The 14,612-nt window shown below is 41.4% G+C and overlaps 1 protein-coding gene across 1 annotated transcript in view; it reads left to right on the top strand.

The window, feature by feature from the left end:
• Positions 1-2,868: 2,868 nt before the first annotated feature.
• Positions 2,869-14,612, top strand: part of CYP20A1 (cytochrome P450 family 20 subfamily A member 1) — a 108,103-nt gene continuing 96,359 nt past the window's right edge. Inside the window, exons 1-2 of the mRNA XM_004453601.5 lie at positions 2,869-3,198; positions 9,871-9,920. Of these exons, the coding sequence (XP_004453658.1) occupies positions 3,127-3,198; positions 9,871-9,920 (122 nt within the window). The 5' untranslated portion in view covers positions 2,869-3,126. The remainder of the gene's footprint in view (positions 3,199-9,870; positions 9,921-14,612) is intronic.

Genomic DNA, 14,612 nt, shown 5'->3' with positions numbered 1-14,612 from the left:
TGTTTGCCTTGGGAGCTGGCAGGAGACTAAAGAGACCCTACCTTCTTAAACATCCTCCCTAATGGCCTGGATTGATTGCTGGCGATGCAGAGGCAAGTGGAATGTATTTCCCTCTGGTTAAAGGGGGGTGGCCAGCCAAAGGAGCAGGGCTTCTGAGAAAACTTGATTTGAGAGGGTTGGCTCTGAATAGTCCACCCTGAGGGTATATTCTCTTATATTTTTTTCTGTACCACCTACCTGGTGGGGTTACAGTGAACACTTTCCCACTAGGGTTTGAGCAGTGAGGTCTGTGGACAAGTGCCATCTGCTGGCAGACAAAGAAAATGCATCCAGGAAAGATAAAAGTAAATAAAATAAAAGAGGCTTTTTCAGGCCTTTATAACCTACCTCTCTACTGCCCTTGGGAACTCGTCTGCAACCCATTACTGGGTCCATGGTCCTGATTTGAGCAACTAAACAGGGACAATCCAGTGACCTAAACCAAGTTGAACCAAAAATCAAAAATGCTCATCCATCTGAAGAGATGCATTTTCAACAGAATTTTACTTATGTTTAATACCTTATCAAATTCTGCAATGTTTATGGTTTTGATCAATTGTGTAATCATAAAATTGTAATAATTGACCCTGAAGAGAGTCTTAGAAATGTAAATATTTTAAAACTTAAAATAATTGATTACATGTTTACATATTTTTTAATATTTAAAAATATTTAGAAGGAGATTTGGAACTCTGAAGTTTTAGGGCCACAGATTGAAAAACATTTTAACTATATATGTTGAAGAGAAGTACCACATGTGATGGATGAAAAATGACTTTCAAAGATGAAAATACTTTCATGAGGATAGAATTCCATGGGTAAGTGAAATGTAAATATGTTAAGGGAAAGGAACCATGAAAATTTTCCAGTTGTACACAGAGTATTTTTTCAAAAAATTTTGTAACAGTCATCAAATCACTAGTATTTTATTCCTTTTTAAACATTTAAATGAGTAATATAAAATATTATTTTAAAATGTAAATATTTGCAATATGCCAGAAATTTAATCCTTTAAAGTCAGGATAAAAATTTTAGATGTCAATGCAAGAATGTGTGGTAACATATAAGGTATTTCAAAATACTTTCAGGGACTATCTGCCTGAAAAGTCTGAAGAACACTGATTAAAACCCACACAAAAAGCAGCTAGTTGAAGAGTTTTAGAGGCTATGCAGAGACTCCACCTCTAAAACATTCTGCCTTGTCCCAACCTGTGGAATTTTGTCTGTTTTTCACAGAATTGTAAAGTTTTCTCAGGCTGTATGTCAATTTAGGACTAAATCATATCCTGGAGAAATGGTATCTAGGGCTACTTTTATAAAGCTACATCATGTATTTAAAAACCTTATATTAGGAGTTGGACTTGGCCCAGTGGTTAGGGCGTCCGCCTACCACATGGGAGGTCTGCGGTTCAAACCCCGGGCCTCCTTAACCCGTGTGGAGCTGGCCCATGTGTAGTGCTGATGTTGGCAAGGAGTACCTTGCCACGTAGGGGAGCCCCATGTGCAAGGAGTGCGCCCTGTGAGGAGAGCTGCCCAGCGCGTAAGAACGTGCAGCCTGCGTAAGAATGGCGCTGCCCACATGGAGAGCTGACGCAACAAGATGACACAACAAAAAGAAACAAAGATTCCCGGGCCGCTGACAACAGAAGCGGACAAAGAAGAAAAGACGCAGCAAAGGAACACAGAGAAGACAACCGGGGCGGGGTTGGGGGGAAAGGGAGAAAATAAAAACAAAAAACCTTATATTTACTGTTTAAAAATAGATCTGTAATATCAATGGGAAATTAACTTTTGAAACACATGATATTTTGAAATATACCTATATGCAGAGAACTAGAATTAGAAGTACAATTTCTGCTAAAAAAAATCAGATTAATGTTGTCATTCACGTAGGTGCCAAGATTTGGAATTTTCAATGAGAGATGTTCCATGCTTACATAATAGTCATTTATCATAGAAGCTCTGCAGTGCAGTCTGGAATGATTTCTCTTGCTAAATCGCTGCCTTTCTGGATATTTTATATTATAAAGCTATAAAACCTATAAATACTTGTAGGACGCTTTTACTAAATGGAGCACGGTAAGTAGAGGACCTTGATTTACATTATTCATGTCAAAACTTCCAAATCACGTGAAATATTAGAAAAGGGATTCCAGGGTAATTACGCTTAGAGCAACTAATCTAAGTGCAGAAGTAGATGCCAATACTACCAGAAGATATCTAATTTAATCCTACAGACAACTCTGTATGGTATGATTTTCACTGTTTTACACTGAAAACAAAACAAAACACAAGCACAGAAAGTTCCAGCAATTACCTAAAGTCAAAGCTGGCAGAGCCAAGAATCTTTTTATCCACCACCGAACAGTTCGCTGCCCTCGTGCTAACGAATCACATTTACACGTACTTCAAATGGGGGTACTTTTGGGGAACAAGGACCATCTAACGGCGCTTAGATACCTAGACATTGTCCAAGTTAGCTTATTCGGTGATTCTCACTCGAATTTGAGTGTGCAAGAGAATCCCCTGGAGATTTTCTTAAAACACAGATAACTAGACTCCCTCCCCTGAGTGAATCAGTAAGTATTGATCTGTTGGGGTGAGATTCTGCATTTCTAATAAACTCCCCGGTGATGCGGGAGCTCGTGCTCAGGAGGACCATACTCTGAGAACACTGGGGCGAGACTGTAACCTTAAATACACTGGAAAAAGTGCTGGTCGGAACAGAGCTGTAACTCCATCCGTTTTAGACGTCTAGGCTCTGCTCTCCCAGCAACTCGGTTCCCAAGTAGTGGGCGTGCTCTGAAATCTCGGAACACCGTAACGCCCGCCTCAGGGTGAGGCTCCCGCAGGCGCCGCGCGCAGGAGCCCACGCTCCAGCTCCTCGGCGATCCATTGCTCTCCCCGCACGCGCAGGGCCGCACAGCCTTGGCCCCGCGCACAGCCTTGGCCCCGCCCCCAGCGTCCAAATCGCCCGCAGGTCCCGCGGGATTCCTCCGCCCACCCACTCCTTCCTTAGGGCCCGCCAGGCTGAGGAGCTGCTGCCCGAGAGTGACTTGGAGACGTGGCTCTCTTCGCGGAAGAACCATGTTGGACTTCGCAATTTTCGCCGTTACATTCTTGCTGGCGCTGGTGGGAGCAGTGCTCTACCTCTACCCGGTAACCGCCGCCCGGCGTCTGTCACGCGTGCATCAGCCACCACCTCCGCGCAGCGGGGCGAGGGGCGCGGGTAGCAGCCCGGGGTCACGTGACACCTCACTCCGCGCGCGCGAGCTGCGCGCTTGGGCGCGGGGAAAGGGCGCCCTGTTCAGCTGCGGGCATCCCCGCCTCCTTGTTACAAGGCCAGACTAAAGAACTTTCGGCGGCTTTCTGGGAGCATCTCTTCCAATTCCATTTTCTAGTGCGTCTGGGAGGAAACTCCAAGATGCGCCTACCTTTCCTCCTCGAGGATTTACGCGTGGGGGCTCGCATTTAACCATTTGATCTTTACTGGAGGCCACCGGATTTTTTTGTTGTCGGCCTTCCATCTGTCTGTTGATCTGTCATTACTGGAACCCATAGTTCTCGAGATCCGGACCGGGTCTTGCTCCTGTTAGGGTCTTCGAGGCAAAAATGAGGGCATTGGAAAGATCACTGCTTTGCGCGCGCGCGCGCGCGCGTGTGTGTGTGTGTGTGTGTGTGTGCGCGCGCGCGCTTGACTCAGACGCTTTATCTCTCAGTCTCGTTCTTTACTTTTTTCCGCTACTTGACTTTGTCAGTCTCAGAGCGTGGTTGTGAAAACAAAAGAAGGTAGTGGATAAAGAATCGGCCTTAAAACATGCTCTGCAGAACAGGATGTTGGGTTTATAGTAAAAGTTGAAAGGGATTTTAACGGAGTTGAACAGCTCCAAGTACATCACTTGTAATGAGGGTTGCACCTCAAGTGTTCTTCCAGACTGGTAAAATGGATTAGTCTGGACTGTTGCAACTGCAAAACCTGTAAATTCTGTTATATCTTATTTTGTGAGTAACTAAACATTTAATGGCTCCAGGTTTGGAAAATTTCATAATCTTTGAATAAGCTTATTCATTGATTTGCTATTCGGAGCAACATTGTTTGTTTCAACCAATGTTTGTCCCTCCTGTGTGCCAGGCATGGGTCCATGTGTTGGGAATACAGCACTGAACAAGTGAGACAAAAAAACTTGATTTGTGGAATTTATATTTTCAGAGTGGAGGGGGAGGTGGAACAGACACTAAAATATCTAATATGTTAGGTGGTTTTCAGTATTATGGAGAAAAATAAAGCTGAGGTGATGGGTATAACTGCAGTTTTAAGTGGGATGGCCAAAAGATAAGGAGACATTTGAGCAAGGACTTGAAGATGAAGGAGCAGGCCTTTCAGATAGGTGATCAAAGGGCAGTTCCAGGCAAAGGGAACAGTATATGCAAAGTCAGAAGGAAGTGGTTGAAGGGCAGATTTTAAGTGGGTTTGTGAACTCTTTTATGGACTTAGCCTTTACTCTGAGATAACAAGCCACTGGAGGATTTCAGCAGAGGAGTGACATTGAAATTTAGAAGAATTAAAATTAATTTTGTTAAATTTTAAAGAATCATCTGACTGCTATGATAAGCATAGACTGTGCCTGGGGCAAGGGTGGAGAAAAGAATAGTAAGGAGCCTCTTGTGATCGTTTCAGTGAGAGACAGTGTTGGTTTGGACCACAGTAGTAGTAGAGTTGGTGATAACTGGTTTGTTGTGAAGGTAGAGCCAATTGGATTTCCCAGTGGATTGGATGTGAAATGTGAGGGAAAGAGACATCAAGGAAAATGCCAGATTTAAAAATTCTGAATAGCTGGAAGAATCTATTGACTGCAGGGAAAATCAGGGAGTTTTATTGTTACTGTTTTTGTTTTGTTTTACTTTGGTAGGAAGCAGTGGGTGTTCATAGAGATTGGGAGTTTGGTTTTAGATATCCTAGGTATGAGATGCTGTTAGACATTGAAGTAGAGGTGTTGAGTAGGTATTGTATATATAAGTCAAGTTAAAGGGAAAAGAGACCTGGAGATATATATTGGGGAGCTATCAGTGTATAGATGGTGTTTAAAGCTAGAAGACTAGTTATGGTCTCCCAGGGAGTCTAGTTACAGGAGAGAAGAGATCCAAGGACTAAGTCCTGGCAACCTAATGTCTAGAGGTAGGGAAGAGGGAGAGGAGCCAGCTAAGTAGAAGGGAGCCAAGTGTTTTAAGCAGAAGAGAGTAATCAACTAAGTCAGTATTCAAGTAAACATTTAGTAACATTGATAATATTAGGAATAGCAGTTCCCAGCTGAATGGTGGGGGTGAAAATCTAAATGCAGTTGGTTTGAGGAAAATTACAGAGACACAGCTTTTTAGAGGAGTTTTGCTATAAAGAGGGCCATTAACTGGAGAGGGAAGTGAGGTGAACAAAGTCTTTTTGAAGATGGGAAAAAATTGCATTATGTTAGTATGCTGATGAGAGCTAATAAGACATGAGGGGGAAATTAATAATATAAAGAAACAGAAGGGAGAATTGCTGGAGCACTTTTCCTGAGTAGGTGGGGAGGAATGGATCTAGAGTTTGTGTGGAGAGTGATAAGGGATACATTTTATTTACAGCATAGATAATTCATCCATAGTACTAGGAAAGAAGGCAGAGTATATGGGCACAAATGTAGGTAGATAGGTGACTATGTCATGGGAATTGTGGAAGTTATCCTGATTGCTTTTTTTTTCTTCAGTGAAATGGAAGCAAGATTATCAGTTTCTTATGAGGATAGGAGATTTGAAGAGAGGAAAAGGAGTGAACTAGTCATCCAGAAGATTAGGAGAGTAAATGGATTAGTTAGTTTGATTTCCAGGCCATCCACTTGAGATTCATGAATTTAAAGTGAGACTAGTCAACATGGATTGTACTGTGTTCAGCTGTGTGAATACAGGGGCAGAGTTAACAGAGTGTTGGATTTAATCAGGGTTGGGGTTTTCCCAGGTGATGATGGTAAAGATACAGGGCAAAGGAGTTGAAGGTGTATTCAAAGGAGGGATCATAATGATGGACCATGGAATCTCCTGGGTAGAGTGGGAAGTACATGTATGTGACTGGGTGGGTTAAAAGTCCCTTTAGTATAATATATATAGTCTTTGCATTATCGGGGCTAAAAATATTTTTTGGAGTCAGGATATTAGAAATAGTGAGAGGGAAAGATAGGAAGTGGTTGGAAATTTGGATGCTTGATGTTAAATTTCTGGAGCTGTTAAAGTTAGTAATGTCAGGGTCTACTGTATGAACATGAGAAGGAGTGGCTGAGGTAGGTGGAAGTTTAATTGGGAAAGAGATGGGAGTAGGGTCAGGAAAGAGGATAAACTTCTGGAGGAATGAGTCTGGGGGATGAAGGAAGATCTGGAAGTGGGAGACCTAAACTTCTTTTGACGTCTAAATGTAAGTAGTGAAAAGGTCATATTAAAATTATTCAGTATAACCTTAAGGCAGCTAGTAGTGGTAAGGCTGTGGTTATTGGGGACATTGAAATTTTGCAGGGACTTTGCCAATGCATGCCAAATTTGGAATCCCCCTTATAATTTTAGCCATTGGGGAGATGTGAATAAGGCAAAGTTCAGGAAAACATTTTACCTAGAGTTCTGGGGCCTATCCTTCATTCTGCTGATAAAAGTGTGGAGGCTGGTGTAGGAGCCATCTTATCCAGAGCCCTTAGAGTTCTGAGGTTCATTCTTGATGCCTGCTGATGTGTCTTTGGATTAGAGAGGTGGGGAAAGATTGCATTTGATATTTTCATAGTGTTGGGGCTTGTTCATTTCTGCCTGTTAGTAGTTTTTTCCGGATATTTCAGCATTTGTGTCATATAAAACCATTCAATGAAATGGTCTAAATGTTCACATGTATATCAGTGATACTTTTTCATCTGAAGACATCCTTTCTGGAGCTCTCCTTCATCCTTCCCCAGTCAGTACTGGCTACCCTTTGGGTGTACTGCGGAACAGTTGTCCTTTAACTATCGTTATGGAGAATCTCTTGACCTGTGTTGTATACCCTGCTTCCTGGCTTGCACATGTTCCTTTTTTTTTTTTTAAAGATTTATTTTATTTATTTCTCTCCCCTTCCTCTCCTCCCCCCGCCCCAGTTGTCTGTTCTCTGTGTCCCTTTGCTGTGTGTTCTTTTTGTTAGCTTCTGTTGTTATCAGCAGCACAGGAATCACATGTTCTTCTTTGTTCCTTTATTCCTTTATTTGCTGCAGAACACCATTTTCCAGTATCTTCCTAAGAAAGTACTCCAGGAAATTACATTTTATGAGACTTTGCTGTCTGAAATTCCTTCACACTTGAATAGCATGAAGGGTATAAAATTCTAGGTTGGAAGTCATTTTCCTTTAGAATTATAGAGGCTGCCACCTCTTTCTATCTGCCCTCCTTCTCCCCCACAGCCTGTTATTTTTGAATCTGGAATCTTAGGATCTCATTCCAGAGGGAGTGAGAATCATAGGAATAATGAAGGGCACTTAGGGGGTCTAAGGAGTCTGTGTACAACCTTTTTCTCAATTGTTAAATGTCTTAAGTGTTACCTTATGTCTTATCCTGCCTTTTTGGTTCTTGAAGTGCAAGTCTGTTTGCTTCTTGGGGAAATTCTCCTTTGCATGCCCTTAGGGGTTAGTTAACATCTCTCTTCCATCAGCCTAACACCTTCAGAAAACTGGATGAAATATTCATCTATTATTGTTTCCTTTCCCATTCTCTTTATTCTTGTTGTTTCTTCATTTATTTTTTAACTTTCATTTTAGTGGGATTTCAGGAGGAAGAAAAAAGTTAATGTTATTAGTCCACCATGTTTAAACGGCAGTCAGGAAACTTGTTTCATTCATTAGTAATTTCAGCCTAGGGGAGCAGATGTGGCTCAAGTAATTGAGAGCCTGCAGCCCAGGTTCAGTTTCTGGTGCCTCTTAAAAACAAAAAAACAAACAGCAAACAAAAGGAAAAAAAACAACTCAGGGGAGCAGATGTGGCTCAGTGGTTGGGCACCGGCTTCTCACATACTTGGTCTTGGGTTCAATCCCTGGCCCCAGTACCTCAAAAAGAAAAAAAAAATTATGTCTATACACACCACTGAGTTGTTTTTTTTTAAAAAATACGGTTCACGTGTGGAGCTGGCCCATGCGCAGTGCTGATGTGCGCAAGGAGTGCCACCCCACACAGGGGTGTCCCCCGCGTAGGGGAGCCCCACGTGCAAGGAGTGTGCCCCATAAGGAGAGCCGCCCAGCGCGAAGGAGAGTGCAGCCTGCCCAGGAATGGCACCGCCCACACTTCCCGTGCTGCTGACGACAACAGAAGCGGACAAAGAAACAAGACGTAGCAAATAGACACAGAGAACAGACAACCGGGCGGATTAAATAAATAAATAAATCTTTTTTTAAAAAAAATAGGGTTCAACCCTTTTTCCACTATAATATTAAACTTGACAAGTTGCCATTGTTGATAAGACTGTAAGATAAAATTATACATTGTAAGTTTCATTGTCATCTGTTAAATGCAAACTACACAGCCTAGATAGCAACCTTGTAGTATTTAGTAGAAAGTGTGAAACTGTTCACTTAGTACCAATTCAACCCAGTATCTCTCCTTTGGGGTACATATTCCCAAGGGGAAAAAAAATTGAGGAAAAAAGTAGAGTTGTACAAAGATTTTTTAGCACTATTTATAGTGAGGCAAAAAAGAAAGAAAAGAAATACCCCAGTGTTTTTAAAAGAAATGATTAAGCATTTCTGGCAACATGATGGAACAGTTTAGCCTTTAAGTGTTCAAATAAATAAGTAAATAAATATTTTTAATAATGTACAGTAGGAAAAGGCAGAATGCCCAGTAGATAAATTCTGATTAGTACTAATCAAAAATGTGTTGGCAAAATTCAGAATTGATTGAAATAAATTTTAGTTTAAGAATTATTTTGTGAAAAGCTTTTATTATAAAAGTAATGTGTGGGGGAGTAGATGTAGCTCAAGTGGTTGAGTGCCTGCTTCCCATGTACAAGGTCCTGGGTTCGATCTCTGGTGCCTCCTAAAAACAAAACAAGCCAATGCTCATTGGGGAGCAGATGTAGCTTAGTGGTTGAGCACCAGCTTCCCATGTAGGAGGTCTTGGGTTCAATACCTTGTGCCTCCTAAAAAAAAGGAAAAAAGTAATATATGATTTGTTATAAAATAAAAAATAACTCTGCCCTCAAAACCTAGCAATCATAAACCAGTACAAAATTGTAAGAAATTCTAATCCCTCAAAGTTTTTCCCAGTTCATTCCTTAAAGATTGTCCTTTCAACAGTTTGATATGAATTATTTTTTCTTAAATGTATTTTTATGCCAGACACCTCTCTTGACTATATGGCATTAGTAATAATGAATTTGCATTAAGGCAAAGGATGAATATCATATTGAATTTTGATAGTTCTGTGACTAGAAAGAGCATAACTTTCAGGAATGAAACTATCATAAGCATGGACATAGATTTTTTTTTTTAAGACAAACCAGATAGGACCAAATATAGACTTAGAGGAAAGAAAAATGTACTTAATTATATATTACTCAGTGGAAAGTGATATTAAATTTTTCAGATGCCTTTTTTAACCAACAAAGAAGAATAGTGCAATAATCTTTTCTATTACAAACAACTCATTTTTGTATTTTAATACAGAAATAATTCCTTATATTTGACAAAATTGGAAAGCCATCTTTTAAAGTCCTGCATATGTCTTGGGAAACTATATCTGACTCATGAGATACAGCCTATGATAACTCACTATACTAAACTGTTTTTTAAATTTTCCCTTAAGGCTTCCAGGCAAGCTGCAGGGATTCCAGGGATTACTCCAACTGAAGAAAAGTGAGTAATTGTTTCTTCGGAACGAGGTAGAGTCAACTCCTCATTTTGGTGTCAAAACAAAACCATATTTTTAGATTACTCTTTATTTTGCTTACTCTAAATTTACATCAGGGCATACAATCTAAACTTTGTTAAGAATAGAAAAGAAGCCTATGTAAAATCAAAATCTTAATTGCTTTCACTTCCCCTAACTGGAGAAAGTAGAAAACAGATAGGAAGAAAGAAGAAAAAAATTGCAGTAGCTGACTTGATGATTTTCATCAGTCTCTTATGCTGTCCATCATTAACTCAAAATCAGGTGCTATAAAAGCTGGATAGTTTTCCATTTTCTTAGTAGGTTGTTCCTTATGTAGGCATCTAATTTGAAGTGTTGTGAATTCTCAAAGAATTAGACAAATTCAAATCTAAATATAGTTACAGAAACATAATCAGGAGCCAAATATAGTTGAGTTTTGGATTTTTCAGGGATTTAAATTTCATGTACCAGGACTCTGGCAAGATGGAGGATTAGAGTGACACAGGACTCACTTTTCTTCAGGCAGAAATGGCCTAGAAAAAAATGTTCTAGGGTTTAGAACACCAGAGAAAGGCTCCGTACCACCCAGAAGAGAGAGGGACACTGGAAAAGAATCTGGATGGAAAGACTTGTGAGTGGAAGCTGCAGCTGTAGCTGCTGATGCCCTTCCCGCCATACTCTGCGCAGACAGCTTTGAATTCTCTGGCCTCTTGTTCTCAACTGTGGACAGAGAGTGCTGCAGGGATCTACTTCCCCAGGAAACTGAAGAGAGACGGCTACAGCCTCAGGCTGATTCAGCTTTTAGCCAACAGATTTGGTCTTCTGTGTCCCAGGAGACTTTCAGGCTGGGTGGGTCATAGAATTGCTTGCTTTGGGAGCTGATATGGGACAGTCATCTTCCTTATTGACAAAGACTTGTTGAGGGGGAGTGAAATTATTACCTGGAAAAAGAAGGGGTCTGCCAACGAAGGTTTGGGAACAGCCTCTGAGGTAGCCTGGTGACAAGATCCTCTGCCAAATTGTTGCTATTGGTGTTGCAGTGAACATACTCCAATCAGGCTTTAAACTGAGAGAGTTGCAGAGGAACACCATCTACTGGCTGACCAAGGAAGTGCATGTGAATGAATTAAAAGTAAATAAGTAATATTTCTGGGAAGATGGTAGACTAGGGAGACAAGGGACTGTCTTGTTACCCAGAAAAATAAGAGGACAGGCAGAAATGGTGTGGAAAAAAATCTAGGCTTTAGGACATGAGGGGAAGGCTAGGTACCACCCAGAAGAGAGAGGGGCAAAGCAAAAAAATTGCAACAGCAAAATCATATATTAAAAGCAGCAGCTGAAACTGCCAGTATCCTCCCCGATCCAATAACACTATTGAATTCTCTGGTCTTGGGACCAGTGGCTACCGAGAAAGGGGGCCCCAGAGATCCACCTCCCAAGGAAAGGAGAGAGAGAGGAACACAGCCTCAGGCTAACTCAGTTTTTGACCCACAAATTCAGTCTGCTGTGTCCAATTAGCTTTCCAGTCCAGGAAAAGAATACCATTGTTTTCCTTGGGAACTGGCACAGGACTAGAGAGATCCAACCCTCTCAGTCTCCCTCTCTGCTAACTGGGACTGGTTGTTGATGATGCAGAGAGGAGTGGAATTATTTCCTACCCAGGGAAAGGGAGGTGGCTGCTGACAAAGGTTGGAAAAGAGCCAGTTTGAATTACAAGGCTGTTAGCCTTGAGACCGGATCCTCAATCACATTGATCTGATCCCTGCTGCAGCAAACACACTCTGACCAGGCTTTAAACTGAGAGCTGCCAAAGAGCACCTTTTTCTGGCAAACCAAGGAAGTGCATGTGAGGAAATTAAAAGTAAATAAGTAAGAGAGGCTTTTTCAGGTCTTTTCACCCTCCATTCCCAAGGCCTTTGGTAGTGGGTCCAGGATGAAGATTTAAGCAACTAACAGGAATAGTCCTAAAGACGCAGAATAAGTTGAACCAAGAATCAAAAAATAGCAGTAACACACAGCCTCCCGCCACTAAATCCCCATGAATAAACTAAAGCCTCTGAGTAAACTCACCATTCTAATCAGATGCTTAGACATCAGCAAAAATTACAAGCCATATTAAGAAAATGGAAGAAATTGCCCAAGCAAAGGAATATGTCAAAAGTCCAGAAAAAGAGACAGGATTTGAGACAACTGATCAACGAGATACACACAAGTTTCCAAAATCAAATCAATGAGTTGAAGGGTAGTATGGATAAAGAGATACTAAGGACATCAAGAAACACAAAGAAGAATTTGAAAACCTGAATAGAAAATAAAGTGAGCTCATGGGAATAAAAGACAAAATAGGTGAGATAAAAAACACACTAGAGGGAGGTGGATTTGGCTTAACTGATAGAGTGTCTGGCTACCACATGGGAGGTCCAGGGTTCAAACCCAGGGCCTCCTGACCCATGTGGTGAACTGGCCCACACGCAGTGCAGTACTGATGCATGCAAGGAGTGCCGTGCCACGTAGGGGTATCTCCCACATGGGGAGCCTCATGCAAGGAGTGTGCCCTGTAAGGAGAGCCGCCCCTGTGAAAAAAAGCGCAGCCCACCCAGGAGTGGTGCTGCACACATGGAGAGTTGATGCAGCAGAATGACACAACCAAAAGAGACAGATTCCCGGTGCAACTGACAAGAATCCAAACGGACACAGAAGAACACACACAGCGAATGGACACAGAGAGCAGACAATAGCAGGGGGGAAGGGGAGAGAAATAAATAAAAAATCTTAAAAAAAAAACACATTAGAAGGATCAGATGTGGTTTGCACAGTTGAGTGCTTGCCTCCCACATGGGAGGTCCTGAGTTCAGTTCCTGGTACCTGCTGTAAAAAAAAAAAGCAACAACAAGCAAAAAAAAACCAATTCAGGGAAAGGCCTACCAGGAAAGCCAATGTGGCCCAGTGGTTGAGCACTGGTTTCCTATATAAGGGTCCTGGGTTCAGTTCCAGTACCTAAAACAACAACAACAACAAAAGAACACACTAGAGCAATACACAGCAGATTTGAAATGATAGAAGAAAGAATAAGTGATACAGAAGATTGAACAGCTGAAATTAAAGAGAGAACAGAAAAAAAGAATGGAAAAAATTGAGCAGGGGCTTAGGGAGTTGAATGATAACATGAAATACAACAACATACATGTAGAAGGTACAGAATGAAAAGAGAAGGGAAAAGTGGCAGAAAGAATATTTGAGGAAATAATGCCTGAAAATTTCCCAACTCATGAAAAACATGAATTTACATGTCCAAGAAGTGCAGGGTACCCTATTCAGAATAAATCTGAATTGGCCATCTCTAAGACACACACTACTCAAAAAATGAAATGTCAAAAATAAAGAGAAAATTCTCAGAGCAGCAAGGGAAAAGCAAACCATCACACCCATTACTGGGACACCCAATAAGACTTAGCACAGATTTCTTAGCGCAGAAACCATGGAGGCAAGAGGACAGTGGTATGAAACAATTAGAATACTGAAAGAGAAAAACTGCCAGCTGAGAATTCTTTATCCAGCAAAATTGTCCTTCTTCAAATATGAAATTGAGTATAAAATATTCACAACAAACAGAAAGTAAGAGTTTGCGAAAAAAGAATCCACCTTTGCAGGTAATACTAAAGGAAGCCTTAGAACCTGAAATAAAAAGACATGAGAGAGACCTGGAAGAGAGTATAGAAGAAAGAATAGCAGAAAGGATAACCAAAAAGAGTTAAAGGATAGACAAAACTATGATATATGACATATGAAAACCAGAGAATAAAATGGAAGTAAATAATGCATTTACAGTGATATCACTGAATGTGAGTGTATCACATTCTCCAATCAAAAGATAGAGGCTATGGGAAACGGACTTTGGCCCAGTGGTTAGGGCGTCCGTCTACCATATGGGAGGTCCGCGGTTCAAACCCCGGACCTCCTTGACCCGTGTGGAGCTGGCCATGCGCAGTGCTGATGCGCGCAAGGAGTGCCGTGCCACGCAAGGGTGTCCCCCGCGTGCGGGAGCCCCACGCGCAAGGAGTGCGCCCGTGAGGAAAGCCGCCCAGCGTGAAAAGAAAGAGCAGCCTGCCCAGGAATGGCGCCGCCCACACTTCCCGTGCCGCTGACGACAACAGAAGCGGACAAAGAAACAAGACGCAGCAAATAGACACCAAGAACAGACAACCAGGGGAGGGGGGGAATTAAATAAATAAATAAATAAAAATCTTAAAAAAAAAAAAAAAAAAGATAGAGGCTAATAGAATGGATAAAAGAAACACGATCCAAACATATGCTGCATTCAAGAATTCACCTTAGACTAATGGAAACAAACTGGCTGAAAGTGAAAGGTTGGAAAAAGATACTTCCTGCAAATAGTAATCAAGAGCTGGGGTAACTAAACTAATAATGGGCAAAATAGATTTTAAGGGCAAAAAAGTTACAAGAGATACAGAAGGGCATTATGTAGTAATAAAATGGACAATCCACCAGGAAGAAATAGCAATCATAAATATCTGTGCACCTAACCAGGGTGCCCCAAAATACATGAGGCAAACTGGCAAAACTGAAGGGAGAAATAGACATCTCTACAATAACTGGATATTTTAACACACCGCTCACGTCAATCTAGATAGAAGAGTAACAAGGAAACAGATAAC

Source organism: Dasypus novemcinctus, chromosome 7 (assembly GCF_030445035.2).
Source record: "Dasypus novemcinctus isolate mDasNov1 chromosome 7, mDasNov1.1.hap2, whole genome shotgun sequence".
NCBI classification, from domain to species: Eukaryota; Metazoa; Chordata; class Mammalia; order Cingulata; family Dasypodidae; genus Dasypus; species Dasypus novemcinctus.
The sequence above is the reverse complement of the archived record's forward strand: the minus strand, read 5'-3'. Positions and strand labels throughout refer to the sequence as shown.